The sequence below is a fragment of the Gopherus evgoodei genome, chromosome 9, assembly GCF_007399415.2.
Source record: "Gopherus evgoodei ecotype Sinaloan lineage chromosome 9, rGopEvg1_v1.p, whole genome shotgun sequence".
NCBI lineage: Eukaryota > Metazoa > Chordata > Testudines > Testudinidae > Gopherus > Gopherus evgoodei.
Window position 1 is genome coordinate 68,911,105 of NC_044330.1, and position 20,992 is coordinate 68,932,096.

General features: G+C 43.8%; 1 protein-coding gene across 1 annotated transcript; it reads right to left on the reverse strand.

Moving 5' to 3' along the window:
- Positions 1-548: 548 nt before the first annotated feature.
- Positions 549-20,855, reverse strand: NUP62CL (nucleoporin 62 C-terminal like). The gene is made up of 13 exons (XM_030575144.1): positions 20,748-20,855; positions 19,507-19,798; positions 18,434-18,822; positions 15,898-16,008; positions 14,903-15,028; positions 9,613-9,708; positions 8,115-8,226; positions 7,628-7,772; positions 6,988-7,037; positions 6,694-6,828; positions 5,875-5,986; positions 4,765-4,831; positions 549-781 (listed from the first exon to the last, which is right to left on the reverse strand). The coding sequence occupies exons 2-13, from the start codon at positions 19,782-19,784 to the stop codon at positions 690-692; spliced, it is 1,713 nt and encodes a 570-aa protein (XP_030431004.1). The 5' UTR covers positions 19,785-19,798; positions 20,748-20,855; the 3' UTR covers positions 549-689.
- Positions 20,856-20,992: the final 137 nt, after the last annotated feature.

Below are 20,992 nucleotides of genomic sequence, written 5' to 3' on the forward strand. Positions count from 1 at the left end.
CTCCTACTTGTCATAGATTGGAAGAGAAAACAAGATTCCCTGTTTTGTTTTTCAACTCCCAATCATCTTAACATTTAATGAACTAGTCATTGAACTGAACTAGTTGCAAAGAATATTTTCTTCATTTCAGTTTATTCATCTGCAGAAGAGGCTATTGCTTTCAAAAACTGGCTTAGCACTTCAACAAACTCGTTCCTGGTGCTTTGCCAGTGACTTCCACCAGTTCAATGATCTGACTTCCCTTTAAAATTTCAGCACAAACACATACTGCTTGAATTTTTTTAAATTATTTTAATAGTACATACTAAGTTTAGGTCTTAATATAGGTCATCATAAGTCCAATCTTAAAGCTGGAGAGGTTAGTCATGTGACTTCACTGTAGTTTAAAACACTCTAAAGACAGCAAACAAGAAATGAGTAAAATATATGAAACATATGTACAAAAACCACAGAACAAGGACACAGATGCTGTAGAACTAAGAAGCTCCATGCAATCTCTATGGTATGAGTCAATGTGAATTCCAGTAAGGTGGATATTGCAGACAATAGTAGGTTTGGCATGAAAAAGCATTTTATTGAAACAAATAAAAACAACAACAACGTGATATCACAATTTTTACTCCATTTTTCCTAAGTTTTTACATAAATGGCTATCAAGTGAATACAGCAGTAGAGATTTCTTGGATCACTCAATCGAATGTGATCCGAAAACTGCGTTCCTGTTCCTTTCGGCGGCTCTCACAAACCTTCGTCACCTCCTCCACCTTCCTCTGCAGCAGGGCTGTGGGGAGAGGGAAAAAAACAATACACACACGAGGATCACATGATCATCATAAGAGAGAGCCCTAGGCAGCATAGGTCTGGAGGAGAGAAGAGTGTCTCAGAAAGAGTAAAGATCAATGGTTAAGATAGGTTTGAGAACAGAAGAGGAGAGAAAAACCCAGCAGGAGACACTGCTGAACTGCAAAAGGCTCATGGGAAGGCTATGATGGCAGAAACTCTTAGCAACACCCAGAAACAAGTGGACAAGCCCAAGAGGACATTTTAGCCATCATTCCAATCTTCCTTGCTGACCCAACTTCAATTTGGTTTACATTAATTTATGTTATTTCATTTACATCTTCAACAAAAGTTTTACAAAGTTAGAAACTAAAGACTTGCTGAACATCAGTAGCTGGAACAGGCTCCATAGTTGGAAATACACAAATTATGCGTGCGCACACACACACACACTATCCACTGTGCCCCTTCATGACCTATAATCCGTTCTCAATTATTGTCTGCAAAATAAGTAAATTGCTTTAATAGTTCTGTACGCTGTAGGCACTGCACTGAAAAAGTCTACTTTTTCTGAACACCTGTAAATGATTCCTCCAGAATAATTTCACCAATCTTCATCATAAAGCTGCACTATGGGTCTGTAGAATGGAGACATTCTAGTCTATTTAAGTTCTTGTAATACATCTAACATGCGATACCAGACTCTTCCAGTAGTACATTAAGTGACCCGATTAGCATTTGGGATGTATTCTTTCTTCTCTCCTCTTAAAGAGAAAATTATATATGGGTTTAATATATATAAATTTTAATGAATTTAAATTATGGTATGTGTTTTTATTAATGAAGGCAGGTTGAAATGTATTTTGCACTTGGAACAGAAAGCAGCACGTTTTGTGTTGGTACTTTAGAGTCTGCAGGAGTTAATTCCAGTCTGAAGCCAGACTCCAGGAAAGCTCTGTCTCCTGGACAAACAAGCTTCCCCTTTGCAGTTAACGTGCATTAGAAGCTTTAAAACACATGCAGTGACCCATATTTCCAAGAACTAGTAGCTCTGCAAATTTAACTACCCTTTCAAAGCTCCATATTATACAGGGTACTCTTTTTGTACAGCAAGTTTTAGCCCCACTATCAGCTACACATATACGCATCTCAAAATTTAATACTCCCACTACAAAGCAGAGCTCTCACTAGTGTCCAGTCAGCTATGGTAACCCTCAAACATTTAATAAGAGAAACAGAAGAAAGTAAAATATTTTGGCATTCTTTTGGCAAGAGGAGAGATTTAAGATTATCTAGACTATACCTGTGTTCCCCCAGCTACGAGATCTTGTCATCTTAGGGGACCATGGTGTGCCAAGAAGGAGTGGACTCATTGGAAATGGGAAGCAAATTAGCCAAAGATCTCAGCAACACGAGAGTTTGGAATCTACTAGGTGTCCGTTTCATATTTTAACCCCCCCACACATTTACTGAACTAATACAGCTCTCTGGATGCAAATGTTAAAGTTACATAAGTCTTATTAAGAAATCCCTCAGCAAGATAACAGATGTTACAATTATCTAGAAAAGCTACTTTGCTTTTATGAAGTGGCCCTGAACATATTTTAAGGGAATGGAATTTAGAAACTTGTGAACAGTTTCTATGTTTTACATTTTTTAAATCAAGAACAGTATTATCTTAGAAGCTCCACTTCTCCCAGTCCTGCCAATGGGACAAGCCATTCTGGCTGTTGCAGAAGGCAGGCACATAATGGGTAAGTGTAAATAGGAACAGGAACACTTACATTTGCTCAACACTCCAAGGGAACAAAGGAAGCAGATGAATCATTTAGGGAAAACAGTACATTTTGTAACATCCACTGCTCCTACTCCTGCTTGAGGGACTTGCCCTACCATACTAAAGTTGATAGGTTCCTCTTTGAAACTTGCATATCCCCTAAAAATAGACACTGGTCTATTCAATTAATATAGTGATCTAATTAATTGGCTGAATAGCCGTGATCTATAATTAGGACCCTACCAAATTCAGCCATGAAAAACGCATCATGGACCGTGAAATCTGTATAGTCTAGGGTAAAAGCACACAAGACCAGATTCCACGGGGGACACCAGAGTTTCTCAAAGAGGGGGTCTTGACCCAAAAGGGAGTTGCAGGGGGGGTCACAAGGTTATTTCAGGGGAGTATCGTGGTATTGCCACCCTATTTCTGTGTTGCCTTCAGAGCTGGATGGCCGGAGAGTGGCAGCTGTTGGCCGGCACCCAGCTCTGAAGGCAGTGCCCCACCAACAGCAGCACAGACAAAAGGTTAGCACAATACCATACCATGCCTCCCTTACTTCTGCACTGCTGCTGACGGTGGCTCTGCCTTCAAAGCTGGGATCCCGGCCAGCAGCCGCCGCTCTTCAGCTGCCCAGCTCTGAAGGGAGCCACCAGCTGCAGCAGTAAGGGTAGCAGTACCACAACCCTCCCACCCCCTCCACTCCTTTTCAGATCAATTGCAACACCATGAAATTTCAGATTTAAATAGCTGAAATAATGAAATTTATTATTTTTAAAATCCTATGACTGTGAAATTGACCAAAATGGACCATGAATTTGATAGGGTCCTATTTGTAATACAAGAAAAATTCTCACATTGATGGAACAAATTGCAACCCCTTTAATAATCATCTTCAAAAGAAACAGGCAACTGCTTTACCCTAGACTGACATTTCCAGATACTTCCTGCAACTGGACCCACAGATCTGCTGCTACAGGCGACATCCCAGAAACTGTCAAAACTCATCATGATGACAAGCACTAGGTACTGAGAAGTTAAAACCTTTTAGGAATCTGGAAGCCAAATACAGCTCTGGTATAATCAGACAAGTCTATTTAAATCAAGGGAGTTGCGCTTTCTTTCAAAAGGGATGAACAACCACCATAGGTTTGGGGACAGTCACAGCTTTTCAGGAGTTGAGAGTGCAGCAGAGCTGGTGTACCTGAGGCCTGGAAAGAGCAGCACCACATCAGTCAACAGTGTCCCCTTGTGGCTAAGTAGGTTCGGTTAAGGAGAGTTGCAAACTAGCTAGAATACTCAGGATCCTTTACTGGGAGACAGATGGTTCCTGGTTATGAAAACTATGTGTAATAACTTTAGAAAAAGCAATTAAACCCTGGAAGCATCCCAATATTTTCATGAAAAAACCCAGTCCCTGAAGAGCAATCTTCCTTTCTAATACCAAGTATAACATCTGTTCAGTATTATCTTTTTGAAGTTACTCTGCAACTTCTGCAGTGTCCCTCAGAAAATGGAGTTACTGCACTTGCAGGGAAGGAATGTTTGACCTCAGCTAACAGCGAAAGAAGCAATCTTCCTGAGCTGAAACTCAGGAGAGAGGGGGGCCACAGGATAGATACTGAGGTAGGAAGGCCAGTGGAGGTGAAAAGAGCATTTTAAAAATTGGCATCTGTGACCCTCAAAAGACAATTTCCATAAAGAAAAGGTTGATAACATCATAAAAACCCATGTTCAGACTATTAATAGGGAAGTCATTTTCTATTGATAGTTTTAGAACACTGATTTTCCTAACATATTTAGCAAACGCCCAGGAACTTCATCCAGAAACTACTGAGTCTATAGGGCTTTAACGGAGAATGAAGAGATAAGGGAATCCAAATGATATTAGACTAGGTCCTTGGGGAAGACTCCTCATGTATCTTTCTGAAGTGATCTATGATCAAGAAACACATACACCAGAATTGCACTTAGTATTTTAACTTTATAAAAAGTGATTGTTTTGCACAGTTCACTACCAGTACCTGTCAATGTCTAGCTGATCTCTCAACCTCCAATCTCTCCACTAAGCACCTGAATAGAGAGGCCAGTAAGAGATTACACTTCCCCTCCTCCTTCAAGATATCCAATCTTCCCTCCTAAGTGCAGTTCAGACCTGACATTTTGGCCAGTTCATTTTTTATTTATTTTTTTAAAAAGGTTCTTACCGGAGTTCTGGTCAATCCACTGCAATGAATCCATGTGTGCATTCAAAATTTTACAGATCTGCTGGAGCTGGAGAGAAACGGATGCAAGATTTTAGGCGTGATTTATTCTGTTTGTAACGTGAAAATGAACAGTAAGAAATACCAGTTAGACATAAAAGTCTAGCCTGGTCCTCAGGGCTTTCTGTAGCAGTCAGGGCTAAGTACTCCATACATTTAGCAAATCTAGCAGTCACTTCACCCAAGTGAAGCTAGTACGGAAGTAGCACACAGCACAGCTGTATGGGGGACCTCTGGTTTGGAAAATATCCTTGCGGCCTGGACTTTCTTAGGCTAATAGAGGTCAGATACATCATACACCCATAAAAGGTTTACTCTCAAGGTGGTGTAGAAGAGGCTGGGAAAGCTCCCTGCTCTGCAATGTTCAGCAAAACGGAAGTTCTCCACTGACAAGCCTACAGGCAAAAACCATGATGGAGATTAAAATCAAGTTGATATGTAGGAGAAAGAGATGAGAATTTAGGTCTGAATTAGAAGATGAAGTACAACAGAAGACGGAAATAATGACAGATGTATATAGGAGAATTCTGATCCGTCACAAGTAATATGCAAGAAGCATAATAGTAAGCAGGATTACAGCCACGCTATCTGTGGTAAACATACACAGCATTTAGTCCTAAACTCAGGCAAGAGATGGCCTGTTGTCCTTGGGGCAGCTGAGTGGCGCACAAAGGACTATCCAAAGTTCACACCCAAAATCTGATAGGTCTACAAAAGTCTACAATATGGTGGAAAATATCTTCCAGACTTCAAAAATATATGTTTATAAAAGATAAATACAACAGGTGAGTGTCTGCAAAACCTCCCCATGCAATCTCTCTGCTGGCTGCTTTTATAATGTTCATGTGACCCTACAGTAAGCATAAGGGAGACACACTGGCTTGTGCTGGAACAGGAGTTTGGCCAACAGAAAAAAAACTAGGGAGTAAAAGCTGTAAAATCCTCTTCAAATCCTGAAAATACAAAGGACATGAGGAGCATTCAGAACTACACAAGTTAAATGGCCGATAAGAGATTTTACCACCTTCACAAGAGTACTTGGCTCATACTCACTGGGTCGCTGGTATCAGCAGGGCCCCCAGATGTATTCAGGTGCTCAATGATGTCTTTGAGATCCTGTGCCATACGCTTTAACTGGGCATCTATGTTTTCAGCCAATTTATAGCTGCAAAGCACATAGGAGTAGATGTGGTCAGAGTGTTTCAAATCAAACAGATTTACCAGGTACACTAGAAGAACATTTTGCCCCACCAACTAGGCAACACCAACGTTCTTTCATAGGAGAGAGACATGTGAACACTAGGAACAGAGATGTCTTCAATGCTCTTTGACATTTAAGATTCAACAGAATATTCTCCTCACACCCTGCCAGAGGAATGAAACAAATCAACTGGTCCAGATCCTGCAAGACATCTCTTGGGCAAGTCAGACACCCTCTCTGGTTGCCTTACTAGAACTCACCAGTCCTTGCCCTAAAATGCTTGCATGACTTGAATAATCACACACACTGCTTCCCTGGCTCTAATCAGCACCCATGGGACTTCACTTTCAGTAGTATGACAGAGATCATTCCAAAAATGAATAGACTGACCTCAAATAGCTAGTTACGTCCACATAGCAAAAATTGAGGTCTTTTGGGGTATCTAATAAAATATATAGACAGCTCTACTTCCCTATTCCTCTGTCTACACTTCCAATATGGGAAATGCAAGCCACTGAGAAGACTATGTTCCAGAAAAAGCTGTTACTAGTTTCCTCATCCTATAGCAACCCCCTAGAATGCCCTGTAGTCCAAGTTTAGTTCTTCCTGTTCGCAAATTTTACTACATTAGCTCTGGCCTATCATGTGCTTAACTAGGGTCACTTCCTTACGTTCGCTCCCGCTCCTCATCTGCGTGCTGCAAGTAGATAGTCCCACTCTGTTCCTTTACAGACTCCTCCAGAGGAATTAGCAAATCTTCCAGCTCCTTCTGTTGCGACAGGATGAAATCAAGTTCCTGATCCAACCTGCAAAAAGACAAATAAACAAGTGTGCTACTGAAAGCAACTTAGGGGAGAGTTATATGTGGTGTATAAACTCTTCATTATCAGAAGGCTGCAAGGAGATGGAAAGAACACTATCCCAGGAAAACAAAAAACACATCACTAAAGCACTCAGTCTCTTACCTCTTCTGATCCAGCTTCACTTTTTCCACTTCTCTGTGTAATGAAGTAATCTACAACCAGACAGGAACACAGCATTTAGCAGACTGTAATAATAGAATTCAGAAATCATCTGTCAGGATGTAGGGGTAGAGAAAAAGAGGTGGGATTGAGAAAAACCCCATGAAAATTATCAGAGGGGTAGCTGTGTTAGTCTGGATCTGTAAAAGCAGCAAAGAATCCTGTGGCACCTTATAGACTAACAAACGTTTTGGAGCATAAGCTTTTGTGGGTGAATACCCACTTCTTCAGATGCATGCATCTGAGGAAGTGGGTATTCACCCACGAAAGCTTATGCTCCAAAACGTCTGTTGGTCTATAAGGTGCCACAGGATTCTTTGCTGCTCCCATGAAAATTGTGTACTAGAAAGAGGAAATATTGGTATCAATGTTTATAGAGAACATTTTAGATTTAGCACTGGAGCTATGGCCACAAAAGCCAACTTCTAGGCAACACACTGGCTTAAGATTTCTCATCTTATCTGGGCAGCTCTTAAGCATGCTGAAAATCCCACTGGGTGCCTATTTGCATCTTTGGGCACTCAAATACCTTTAAAAATCTGGCCCTATGTGAAAAGCAGGTTGATAAGGCATGTCATCTCACCTTCTCTCCATTCTCAATCAGTGTCCGATCCCAGGCATTGACCTGTGTAGCCTGATGAAGAAAATGTTTCTCCTGGTCCTCCAGTTCCAGGCTCCATTTATTAATCAGACTCTCCAACTGAGCATAAGTCATCACTGGGGGAGCACTGGGGTTGGGGAAGTTGAGAGAGCATTAAGCATTAGAATCAATACAAGCTCAAAAATGACGGGATATAAAGCTGACAGCACAGCTAGCGTTAACCACACAACCACTGAATTACAAACAGACCCCAACAGAACATCCTTGCCAGGATATGGTATATCTATGATACTCACTGTACTGCTGTGTTCTAATCCCACCACAGTCTCTTTGTCTGGAGTAGCCGATTCTGATTCCTCCACTCAAAATCCAATAAACTGACTACATCTTGAATTTGAACACTCACTCTCAATACCCAGCCACTGAACTAGGACAGTTGGCAGTAACTCAATTGGCTGAAAGGACTCACCTGGTTGTTGTGGTAGCTATAGTAGCAGTAGAAGTCACAGCACCAATGCTACCAGTGGTGGTCAGTGGTTTAAGATTCAAGGCAAAGCCTGTGCTAGGGGCAGAAGAAGTGCCTGCAAGGAAAGGTTTAGTGTCACACCATACATAAAAGGAGAGGAATGGTCAGCTGTGATCTAGCAGATTGGACACAAGATTGGAAATTAGGAGACATGAGTTCTATTCACAAATTACCTTGAGTATGTGATCTAGATTAGCCACTTCACTTGAGTTTCTCCATTTGTAAGATGCAGATAATGCTACTTATCCACCTTTGTAAGGTGCTGTGAGATCTTTAGAAAGCTCTACTCTGTATAAGCAGCAAGTGGCGGCTTATTGCTCTTACTTTTCAAATTATAGAGATATATAGAGAGAAGACGGATTATAAATAAATCAATTTTGCTACAATGGACAGGGATGGACTGAAATCCCCAAGTTCCCTTCCAATCCAAGTGTCTCTATTAAAATGAGGGACTGAAAGCACGTATTTAACCAGGTAATACTGAGAAAGATACAATGCAAACTCTGCACGTATCTCTCTCAACCCAGATCTGCAGGACCCCAACTACTAGAATATTGGATCTACATATGGCTCTGCATGTGCATCACCACTCTTCTTTTGGAATTGGACTTCTTATAAGCAGAGCTGGTGAACTAAAAAAATGTTTTAGTGATGTTGATGAACATCTGTTAATAAAACTTGACAGTTATACAGCACCTTCTGTCCCAGGATCTCAAAGCTCTTTATGAACCTGAAGGAAACAAGCCTCAATGCTTGTTGGGCAATACTACTCTTTTGCAAAAAGGCAAGCTAAGACAGACAGGCAAGGATCACAAAGCAACTGACTGGCAGAGTCAGGAACAGGATGCTAGGTCCTGGATCTTGATACTGTGCTATTATTAAGTCTAGACAAGGACTTCCCAACCAGTTGGATGCAACTCAGAAGTTGAAACAACGCACTGGTTGATAGAAGTGGGGAAAAGGCTTCAAAATTCTGCACTCTCTAGGATCCAGGGCAGGGAAGAAGCTAAATGCTCCCTTTCTATCCTATTTCCACCTCATCCTAGTCACCCCAACTAATCCTACTGCAGCTCCTTAATCCTATTTCTCTCTCCCCTCTATCCCTACAGTGTGCAGCTAGATCCACAGCCTCTTGAAGCAATGCTATACCTGCTGTGTAGGAAGGCTGGTGGCTGGGGAGGGAGATGCTACCCCAGTAACAGCTGCCCCTCACCAACCTTGTAAACCAGACTGCCAAACTCTTACAGCCCCCAGCCAAGACCACCCATGGTTTCTTGCTGTGAACACAAGTCCATAATGGCCATAAAGAATTGTGGGACCAGATGTATCACAACACAGGATGTTTTTCAGATACTGAGTAGAAAGAGACTGAGAACCATGGGACTATACAATAGTGTTATCAGCATGACCATTCTCATTCTTTTCAGAATCTAGTCCTTACTCGTGGTAGTGATGGTTGCAGCAGTCGTTGTTCCAGGGACCTTTAATCCAAATCCGAGAGTACCCAGACTGGTTGCTGCAGTTGAGGTGCCACCAACTGCAAACAGAAGAAAATTACACATATTCCTGTGTGTCCCACTGAACAGGGGATCCCCTTTAGAAAGTTACTGTGCTCTGGTCCCTGTTTTATCTGTACTAGCAATGAACCAATACTAAGTGGGCTGAGGGAACGTCCAGGCACCTAGGTGAAGACTGGAAGGTTGAAACTATGGACACATGCAGAAGGCCTCACAGCTGTTTTAAGAGTTCTTCTCAATTCAGCTAGAAAGCTACTAACAATTATATTTAGATAATTTGAAACATGCAACATTCAACTGATACAAACTGCTAGAACAGCCAATATGACCCAAACACCAGGCTCAAGTTAGCTTGGGAACACAATCTTGGAACTATAAGTACTCAGAGGCTAAATGAGAGTGAGGATTCGGAGTAACTCATTACGGAAACAATCCACTCTATCAAATATAGCATCCCGGATATGGCTAAACTCAGAAGACTATCTTGCCAAATTCACTAAGCCCCACAGAGATACACTTTGGAAAAGGGATGCCAAAACATAAGCAGAATGAAGGCAGTAAGCCAAATTCATTTCTGGTAGAACTCCACTAACTTCAATGGTGTTACACCAGGGACAAGTTTGGTCCCCATGAGGCGCATGATTGACTCCATACTCACTGAGTTTTTGTAACATGTAATGTAATTTGGTTGGAGTGATCTGTGTTCATAGGAACACAGACTAAAGATCTCAAAATACTGTCTGGTTTCTTCTAATGCAAATGAGTTGCTATTTCTTACTTCAGGTGGCTCAGTTTTGCATGCTCTCTCTGGTAAACTGCACTGTTCCTCTCTTATACAGAAAATGAAGGTGATCCTGAAGTTATGTAGCATATGTATTTGCTGATGGACCCAACTTTCTGCTTTTATGTCCTAACACCTGAAACAGCTGAATAATATTTAAAACAAAATTACTCTGGTCCACAGAGTAAAGAAAGTGTCATCTAAGAAAAAAACCCTCCACAAACAGTGCAGCCAAGGTACAGGCCTTTATTGAAAAAAAAAAGAAGAGGACACCTGATTGTCATGAGCAAGCCAAAAGCCCTCCTCCAGGCTCTTTGGAAGGGAAGGGGCAAAGAAAGTGAGCATTCTGGAGAGCTTGAATCACAACTGATTAGACCAGGAACCACCTTATCCTGAAGCTTCAAGACGCTTTAACTACATGTAATATTGTTGCAAAAAAAAATCAAACATCATTCTGGGATGTATTATCAGGAGTGCTGTAAGCAAGACAAGGAGAAATTCTTCTACTCTACTCAAACACTAGTAAGGCCTCCACTGGAGTACTGTGTCCAGTTCTTGGAACCACACATCAGGAAAGGTGTGGATAAATTGGAGAAAGTGCAGAGGAGAGCAACAAAAGTAATTAAAAAAAGTCTTGAAAATAAGAACTAGGAGAAAAGATTGGGAAAAAAATGGTTTTTTTAGTCTGGAAAAGAGCAGACAGAAGAGACATGATATCAGTATTCAAGTGCGTAAAAGATTGTTATAAAGAGGAGGGTGATAAATTGTTCTCCTTAACCACTGAGGACAGGACAAGAATTAATGGGCTTAAATTGCAGCAAGTGAGATTTAGGTTAGATATTATGGAAAACTTCCTCACTTTAAGGGTATTTAAGCACTGGAACAAAATAACCTAGGGAAGCTGTGGAATCTGTCATTAGATGTTTTTAAGAACAGGTTGGACAAACACCTGTCAGGGATGGTCTAATACTTAGCCCTGCCATAGTGCAAGGGACTGGACTAGATGACCTATTGAGGTCACTTCCAGTCCTACATTTCTATGATTCTATGTTTTACATCAAGTACTTGAAGAAAATCTGGCAAATTATTCTATTATTCATACAGCAAATACATAAGCTACTAAAAGTTACAGGTGAGCAATTAAAAAAGATATTCTCCAGAAGCCAAAAGGACTGTAGTGCAATAAACCCACACTTTCACTTCCCCAAAGGACTTTTAAAACATCTCTCTGGCTAGGTACACAGTGGTGTTTTTCTACACAAATAGCTATATTAACAGCAGAAATCACTCGTTGTGGCAAAATTCTTGTAGTCAGGTTTATTTTCCCATTGTTGACTATGACTGTTAACACATTTATAGGGTTGGAAAGTGAGAGAGCAGTTGGACACAGGGTAAGATTAACTACCCTAAAGTGGGCAGAAGAGGGTTAGTATTTCCTGGTATGAAGTAACTGACAGCAGCTAGCACATCTTCTACCACAAAAGAATTACCTAGATACGCAGCATATTAAAACAACCAAATATTCACACACACCCTTCCCCAAACCAGCACCTCACTTGAAAATGGAATGTGAAGACCTGAGCATCATAAACACTATCTCAGAGATAATGGCACAAGGAGGGCAAATCTACACTACAAAATTAAGTCAACTTAAGTTACACTGCTGTGCAGTCACTATAGTCATTAATTTTTTCATGTCCAAACTCCCCTCCTGCTGTCAGCAGTGCACGTCCTCAGGAGCGCTTCCACCAATTTAACTGACAGCTCCTGGCTGTCAGCCGCCAGGGACTGACAGCCATAACAGTCAATGCAGTGTCTATACTAACACTGCATCGACCTAACTACACAAACCTAAGCGCTACACCTCTCGGTGAGGTGGAGTTATTAAGTCAGTGTAGTGAGCGACTTACATCCGCAGGAACAACATTGTAACGTAGGCACTCACAGAGGCCTGATCTACACTACGCGTTTAAACTGAATTTACCAGTGTTAAACCAATTTAACCCTGCACCTGTCTGCACAACGAGGCCCTTTATATCGATATAAAGGGCTCTTTAAACCAGTTTCTGTACTCCTCCCCGACGAGAGTAGTAGCGCTGAAATCAGTATTGCCATGTCGGATTAGGGTTAGTGTGGTCGTAAATTGATGGTATTGGCCTCCGGGCGGTATCCCACAGTGCACCATTGTGACTGCTCTGGAAAGCGATCTGAACTCGGATGCACTGGCCGGGTAAATAGGAAAAGCCCCATGAACTTTTGAATTTCATTTCCTGTCTGCCCAGCGTGGAGCTCTGATCAGCACAGGTGGCCATGCAGTCCCAAATCCCAAAAGAGCTCCAGCATGGACCGTACGGGAGATACTGGATCTGATCGCTGTACGAGGAGACAAATCTGTTCTATCAGAGCTCCGTGACAGAAGATGAAATGACAAAACATTTGAAAAAATCTCCAGGCTATGACAGACAGAGGCCACAGCACAGTGCTGTGTGACAAGCGTAACAAAAAGCCAAAGAATCAAATGGACGCTCATGGAGGGAGGGGGTACTGAGGACTCCAGCTATCCCACAGTCCCCGCAGTCTCCGAAAAGCATTTGCATTCTTGGCTGAGCTCCCAATGCCTGAAGGGTCAAAACCATTTTCCGGGGTGTTTCAGGGTATATGTCGTCAATTTACACCCTCCCCCCAGAAAGAAAAGGGAATAAAACGTTTCTCGCCTTTTTTCAATGTCACCCTATGTCTACTGCATGCTGCTGGTAGACAAGGTGCTGCAGCGCTGAACACCAGCATCACCTTCCCGGTGGCAGACGGTACAATATGACTGCTATCCTTCGTCATCCTCAGCCCGTGAGTGCTCCTGCCTGGCCTCGGTGAGGTTGGCCGGGGGCGCCTGGGTAAAAATGGGAATGACTCTCGGTCATTCCCGGCAGATGGTACAGAACGGCTGGTAACCATCTTCATCATAGCAACTGCAGGCTGAGCTCCATCAGCTGCACCCCCTGCTCCCCCTTTCATGTCTAAAGAAAAGATTCTGTACTGCCTGGACTATCATAGTAGCGGGAGGCTTCCTCCCCCTCATTTTATCTCACTAAAAAGTCAGTGTTTCTTATTCCTGCATTCTTTATTACTTCATCACACAAATGGGGGGGACACTGCCACGGTAGCCCAGGAGGGTTGGGGGAGGAGGGAAGTAATGGGTGGGGTTGTTGCAGAGGCAACCCCTAGAATGGCATGCAGATCATCATTTCTGCAGGATCTCTGGGGCTCTGACATGGAGCGGCTGTGCTCTCTGGGTCTCTAGTACACTTGCCCCATATTCTAGGTAGGACTGACTATTTTTAGACAGAACATAAAGGACGGAATGACCCAGGGAGTCATTCCCATTTTTGTCCATGTGCCCCCGGCTGACCTCAGCGAGGCCAGCCAGGAGCACCCATGACAGCAGCAGACAGTACAGAACGACTGATAATCGTCATCTCATCGCCAATTTACAATGGCATGGCAGATGGTGCAATAGGGATGGTAACCGTCTCTGCTACCTTGCAAAGGCAAATGAATGCTGCTTTGTAGCACTGCAGTACCGCCTCTGTCAGCAGCATCCAGTACACATATGGTGACAGTGACAAAAGGCAAAATGGGCTCCATGACTGCCATGCTATGGCGTCTGCCAGGGCAATCCACGGAAAAGGCGCAAAATGATTGTCTGCAGTTGCTTTCACGGAGGAAGGAATGAGTGACGACATTTACCCAGAATCACCCGCGACACTGTTTTTGCACCATCATGCATTGGGATCTCAACTCAGAATTCCAATGGGCGAGGGAGACTGCGGGAACTATGGGATAGCTACCCACAGTGCAACGCTCCAGAAAATTGACGCTAGCCTCGGTACATGGATGCACACCACTGAATTAATGTGCTTAGTATGGCCACGAGCACTCAACTTTATACAATCTGTTTTAAAAAAACTGGTTTATGTAAAATCGGAATAATCTCGTAGTGTAGGCATACCCAGAGTTAGGTTGATGTAAGCAGCCTTATGTCAACCTAATTCTGTAGTATAGATCACACCTGAGGTTAACACATGTAATCAGAGTCACAGGCATGTTCAGCTGTGATAATATCAGGAGAGTGGACAAAAAAGAAAAAAAATCAGAGTTAGTTAAAATTGCCACTCTTCTCACATGCATTATGTTCTGGACAAAAGTTTCTATGCAATGAACAGGATACATCACTGACAAGATTTTTGCCCTGAAGCAGACAAAGACAAGCTGACACTATCAAAGACCAAAATAACTGTGTAGTTGTACCTTATGATTTCGCCACTTTAGTGAAAAAGCACCATCACCACAGACAGAACCTGCGAACCTACTCCTTGACCACCTACTACGAGGCTAGACTGTGAGGAAAACTGTCAGATACATGTTCTGTGACTTACGTGAGAGGCCTGTGGCGGCAGAGGAGTTTGGAGCTGAAGAACTTGCTATGGATGCAAACAAAGTAGGCCCAGATGAACCAAGAAGGGAAGCTGTGGTGGTAGGAGCTGTGGATGCTGCAGTCAAACCTAGAACAGAAAAAACCAAAACCCATACAAACATATCCTTCACTGAAGCTTCAGCACACATACTCAGAACAAAACAAAGCAAAGAATGGGACCTTTTCTTTGACACACCTTCTCTCCATTCATCTACACCAATGGTTCTCAAACTGTGGGTCATGACCTCATTTTAATGGGATCACTAGGGCTGGCATTAGGGTCTCTGGGGCCCAGGCCTGAAGCCCAAGCCTCACCACCCAGGGCCGAAGCCTGAGGGCTTCAGCCCTGAGTGGCAGGGCTCAGGTTACAGCCCTCCCCCCCACCCCCCCGATAGAGCGCTTGGGCTTTGGCACCCCCTGCCCAGGGCACCGGGGCTCAGGCTTCAGTCTCCCCCTCCCCCTCGGGTCATGTAGTATTTTTTGTTGTCAGAAGGGGGTCATGGTACAATGAAGTTTGAGAACCCCTGATCTACACTCATCTTCTATTGATGTAAGAGTCTCCTCCTCTGCAGCTTCTGTTTTCTGAAAGTTTTACTGTATTATGCCTCAGTGCTCCATATCTTTTTAAAATTAATTTTAAAAGTATCTCTCCCCCCATCACCCTTAAGCTCCTCTTTCTGTTTTATTTTACCCCATAAAGAACCATGAAATATAGTTTTCATACGCAAAACTCTGTACAAAGTAAAATTGAGCAATATAGTAAAATAAGAAGGTGCTTAGAGAACTTACAGAATCTGACCAATGAGCAAATTCACTTAAGAAAGTATAACGCGCCCATTCCACTCTTATATTGATCTGTTCTCCACACTCCAACAAACAGAACTACTTCAAGCAGGGTGGTCAGACCCCCTTCACCCTGACTCATCTTTCAGTCACCAAGCCTCAGTCACCACCTACCTCCGAGTTTGGTTCCAAATGATAAACTAGGTCCCTGGGTAGTAGTAGCTGTCAGTGTTCCTGTAGATGCAGAGGTGGCTGCTGTTGAGGCCAGTATTCCAAAATTTAAACCTGGATTAAGAAATACAAAAAGAATGAAACAAGAGCACCCAGTTCTCAAGCAGAGACTCTGAAATACCTGCAACTGCAGAGAGAGACTGAAAAAACCCACAATATCCAAAAGGGGTAGAGCTAAGAGTATCTATTACAGATTAATATCGATGTCTCTCTGACAGACCTAGACCAAGCACTGTCAATGGGATTCACTACATCTAATACATTCTGTCCACAACTTTTAGGATTTGCTCTAATGCAGACTAACTGCAGCTGACATCACCCACCCAGGCTATAGACTTCCCCCCACTTTTTAGTGTCTAAAAGACCATCACTGCAACTTCGTGCTGATGTGTCAAGCTTTTTGCTGCTTCTACTTTGTCCGTGTCCGAGGTACTGGAACTATTCTTAATGGCCTGGGAAGTATACAGTAGTGGCTTCAAACCCCTGGCACAGAATCCATTGAGCAACTGACTATAAATGCAAAGTCTTTTTACCCACATATAGATCTTATTTCTAAAGAGAACTGATTTTACAAATGCAACCAATTTTCAACTTGCTGCCTACACTCAGGAGGTGGCAGAATTATTTCAGTCCTTTGAAATTAAAACCCAGCACTTACAGAAAATATAGTTCTCATAAGAGATATTCATCTGTAACAGTCACAGTACTATGGTACCAAACTCTTTCCACAAAGGTTTGTGGAACTGTGATTGCAAAGACGTTCCAAGTCCTGCAAAATAAAGGTCAGACGCTCCCAGTGTCATCTCTGCAATCTGTTTCTTTCTAAACTCTTATTTCATCCCATCATCTGTGTTCATCTAGATGCTCATACATAAGACACGAGTAAGTCAGTAGCCCCAGATTTAATGAGATAAGCCTGCAGACCACTCATCCCAGCATTATGGCCTTAGATTGGAGTGCTGTGAAAAATAAATTTCCTTTGCAAAGTGGCCTACAAAAGACAGCGGCCTATTAACCACGCTGGACCAACTAGGGCACAAATTAATTTGTTGATTCTGTGCATGCTCACACTCTGTCATTTCCCATTACAGCAATCTGAAGTAGCAAACAAAAACGCTCCTGCTAAGGTTCTACTGTGTATATTTTCTAAATTTCATATTATCTAGTAGGCATCAAGAAAGAGATAAAGCTGACTATCAACATTTAGGGGGCAAAGTATACTTGGTAATTCTGTCACATTATTGAGACCATCTACAGAGATGCCATCTTAAAAGACTACATGAAAAAATGTTACAGATAACTGGCGACTTCGGCCAGGTATATATTGGAAACAGCATCATTTCTATTTCACACCAGACTGAAACAGCAGACTTCAGTATCCATTTCTCAATCAAAACATCAATTCACCTGCATTATTAGAACTTTTAATAAGTAAATACCATTTCATTTACATAGCTTCAGAAGTCAGCTGACTGGAGGAGCTTTAATATGAATATAATACAGTAACTCCTCACTTAAAGTCGTCCCGGTTAACACTCTTATGTTACTGATCAATTAGGGAACACGCTCATTTAAAGTTGTGTAATGTTCCCTTCTAACGTCATTTGGCAGCTGCCTGTTTTGTCTACTGCTTGCAGGAAGAGCAGCCTGTTGCAACTAGCTGGTGGGGGCTTGGAACCAGGGTAGACCAGCAGCCCCCCCACCATCAGCTCCTCGCTCCCCTAAGTTCCTGTGAAACAGCTGCCTGCAGTTCAAAGCTGTCCCTCCCCACACTGCCATGTGCTGCTACTGCCCTCTGCCTTGGAGCAGCTCCCTGAGATTCCTGCTTGTTGGGGGGGTGGGGGAGGAAGAGGGAGCTAAAGTCAGGATGTCCCCCTCCCCCCTGCACTCCACTTACAACATCTTCCACAAAGCGAAGTGTGGGGAGGGCCACACCAGGGCTCAGGAGGAAGGGAGCTTGCAGCTTCTGATCTAATTAACAAGGCAGTGTACTTAAAAGAGAAATGCGCATATTCCCCTCCATTCTTGCTGCCTTGTAGAGCGAGTGAGGGCTCAGCCAATTGCTAGTTCATCTTTAGCAGTAAGAGAAATATCCCACTGTCTGACTCCTCCACCTCAACCAAGCTTCACAAACATCACTGTGTACCAGTATTGAATTGTTTGTTTAAAACGTGTGTGTGTGTGTGTGTGTGTGTGTGTGTGTGTGTGTGTGTGTGTGTGTGTGTGTGTGTGTGTGTGTGTGTGTGTGTGTGTGTGTGTGTGTGTGTGTGTGTGTGTGTGTGTGTGTGTGTGTGTGTGTGTAAAAAAATAAGTTCCCTGGAACCTAACCCCCTCATTTACATTAACTCTTATGAGGAAATTGGATTTACTTAACATCATTTTGCTTGAAGTTGCGTTTTTCAGGAACATAACTACAATATTAAGTGAAGAGTTACTGTACTGCTAATACTTGGGCTTCCGATTCAAGCTTGATACTCACCTGTCGACTGTCCCCCAAGACTGAAGGCAGTGGCTGGTTGTGCAGTAGTTGCTGCAATGGTGGCAGCAGCTGGGGCTGCTCCAAAGGTTAATCCTGTAGGTGCTACTTGCTGAGTTGTACTTCCCACAGAGCTGATATTAAAGTTCGGGGTTCCAGTCTGAGCTGTTCCGCTGCTGGCAAAGTTGAATCCTCCAGTTGTCCCAGCCTGAGCAGTGGTGGTGGTAGTGGGGCCAAAAACAAAGCCAGAAGGAGCTGCTACCTGACTTGAAGACACACTGCTTGGTATAGAGCTCGTAAGGGCAGTACTGTTAGCAAGTCCAAAACCCCCAGTGATTCCTGTAGTCTGAGTGGTGCCACTGCTGCCCAAGTTTAGCTTTGGTACACTTCCCCTAGACAGAAAAAGAATAGCAAGATGAACTGCCCTGTTTACAGTATAGTCCAGCAAGCTGCTGAAGACCAGTTTTTTATGGCTTTGCTTATCTAAAATGTTAAAGATGAGTTTCAAGAAGGTCAACCGTTTGTTTTCTTTGTAGAACATTGGATTTAATCTCAAAGAGATAGCTCAGTTCTAACACACTATATTAAGAGGGAGGGACAGCTCAGTGGTTTGAACATTAGCCTACCAAACCCAGGGTTATGAGTTCAATCCTTGAGGGGGCCACTTAGGGATCCGAGGCAAAAAATCAGTACTTGGTCCTACTAGTAAAGGCAGGGGACTGGATTCCATGACCTTTCAAGGTCCCTTCCAGCTCTATGAGATGGGTATGTCTCCATATATAAAAAACCCATCATGCCTTAACTCCACTCACCTTAAGGCTTCCTTAGTTACCTCCTCTCAGTAAAGTCTACCTTTTCCACATCACCTGGTATGCCTGGGACAGCCACTCTCCTTCTGTATGTCAAACATCTTCCTACTTTTGAATCCCCAACAAGACTGAAATCTTTCAGCTAGCTTTCCACTTGGATTCTCTCCACTCCCAACGTGTGTTTTAAAAATTTACAGAAAAAGACAGCTCGATGATGGCAACTCACAAGAACGACAAGAACAGATACTTCATCTAGTTAGTTCTTACCCTAACGAGAATACGGTTCCTGCTGGGGTTGCAGTTGATGTGGCTGGTGATCCGAAACTGAATCCAGAAGCCTGTGCAGATGTAGCAGGGGTGGCCAGGGAGAACAGACCTGTAGACTGGGTGCTTGCTGGGGCCTGTGTTGGTGTCCCAAAACTGAATCCTGTTCCACTGCCAGATGTGAAGGAATATCCTGTCGGTGCTGTGGTGGCTGCTGTCTTTGGAGTGCCAAAGTTGAACCCTCCCCCAGCAGAACCAGATCCAAAGTTAAACTGACTCATGATGATTTCTGACTCTGAGAAAAATAAATAAATAAATAAATAACCACTCAACAGCCCATCACACTTTGTGCCACCCTAATTTCTGACAGGCTAAGGAGTTTGGCTGTTCTGTGCATCTACATGTTGTGAGTAGGTGATGAAATATAATTAGTATGATTTCCTTTCAATGTGCTACTGAGCTCTACCTTGCAGAATAAGGAATATTACAACGCTTTCATTTTCCCCCATGAACATTTCTACCAGCAAAACACTAATTCACCACCGTCACCAAAGGCTACATAACAAATACATTAACTATAAGAATTTGCCAGTCGCTAGTGTTACAAGAATGAGCACTAATGAAACTGGCCTTAAGTTCTATGAATCTACAGAGAAAGGCAGAGGCTGCCATCCTAACCTGGGGCACACAGAGGGCACATGGCCACATCCTTTGGGAAATGCGCTATAGCAGGGTACCGATACCCCTAACTGAGCTGCAAGGCTGTGCCATGAGATCCCAAGAGCAGTTGACTAGGGGGAAGATCAGGGCAGGTACCGCCTGGGTGTGGGTGGGTCTTACTGCAGCAGGCACCACGGAGAGCATCCACCCCCCACAACAGACACCGCTTCACACCGAGAAGCCTCGTGCTGGGCCGTAGCAGCCGGGTCCCAAGGCCAGCACCCCACTGGGCGCATCTAGTCAAATGTCACTGTGCGGGGAAGGGATGGGGACGCGCTGCCCGGGGAGGGGCAGGTTTCACCCGCGTGCCGCTAGGAGGGCGGCAGGACAAGAGGGGGGTCGGGTCCGAGAGGCCCATCAGGTCACCGCCCCCGCCGGAGCCTAGCGAGCAGGGCCAGGCCTGGGTGGCCCCTTAGGGAACCGCCGAGCCCGTGCTCCTGCGCGCGCCGCCATCGCTGCCCCCACCCACCAGGGCTCGGCGAGCGGGGCCGCGCAGGGCCCGGGGGGAGCAGGCGCCTCCTCACCTGGTCACTCAAGGCCCAGCCCCGGGCCACCGTTCTTCGCCTTCCAGATCGCGCGCGCCAGCCCCGACAGTGAGAGACGACGGTGCGTGCGTTGCGTGTGACGCTTACAGAACGCGAGAGTGCTGGGCCCAGCTTCCGCCAATCACCCGCAGCTTTAAGGGGATCTAGCATGTTACTGGATGAACGTGCTGTCATTCCGACGTGCTCTCTCGGGGTTGGCTGAGAGGACGAGATCCCGCCCTTCT

Excerpts from the sequence above, each read along its gene's own strand:
- NUP62CL (XM_030575144.1), bottom strand. The coding sequence starts at position 19,784 with ATGAGTCAGTTTAACTTTGGATCTGGTTCTGCTGGGGGAGGGTTCAAC. Across the intron at positions 16,009-18,433 it reads TCTTGGGGGACAGTCGACAG|GTTTAAATTTTGGAATACTG; the intron begins GTGAGTATCAAG and ends TTCTTAATCCAG. Across the intron at positions 8,227-9,612 it reads TGCAACCATCACTACCACGA|GCACTTCTTCTGCCCCTAGC; the intron begins GTAAGGACTAGA and ends CTTTCCTTGCAG.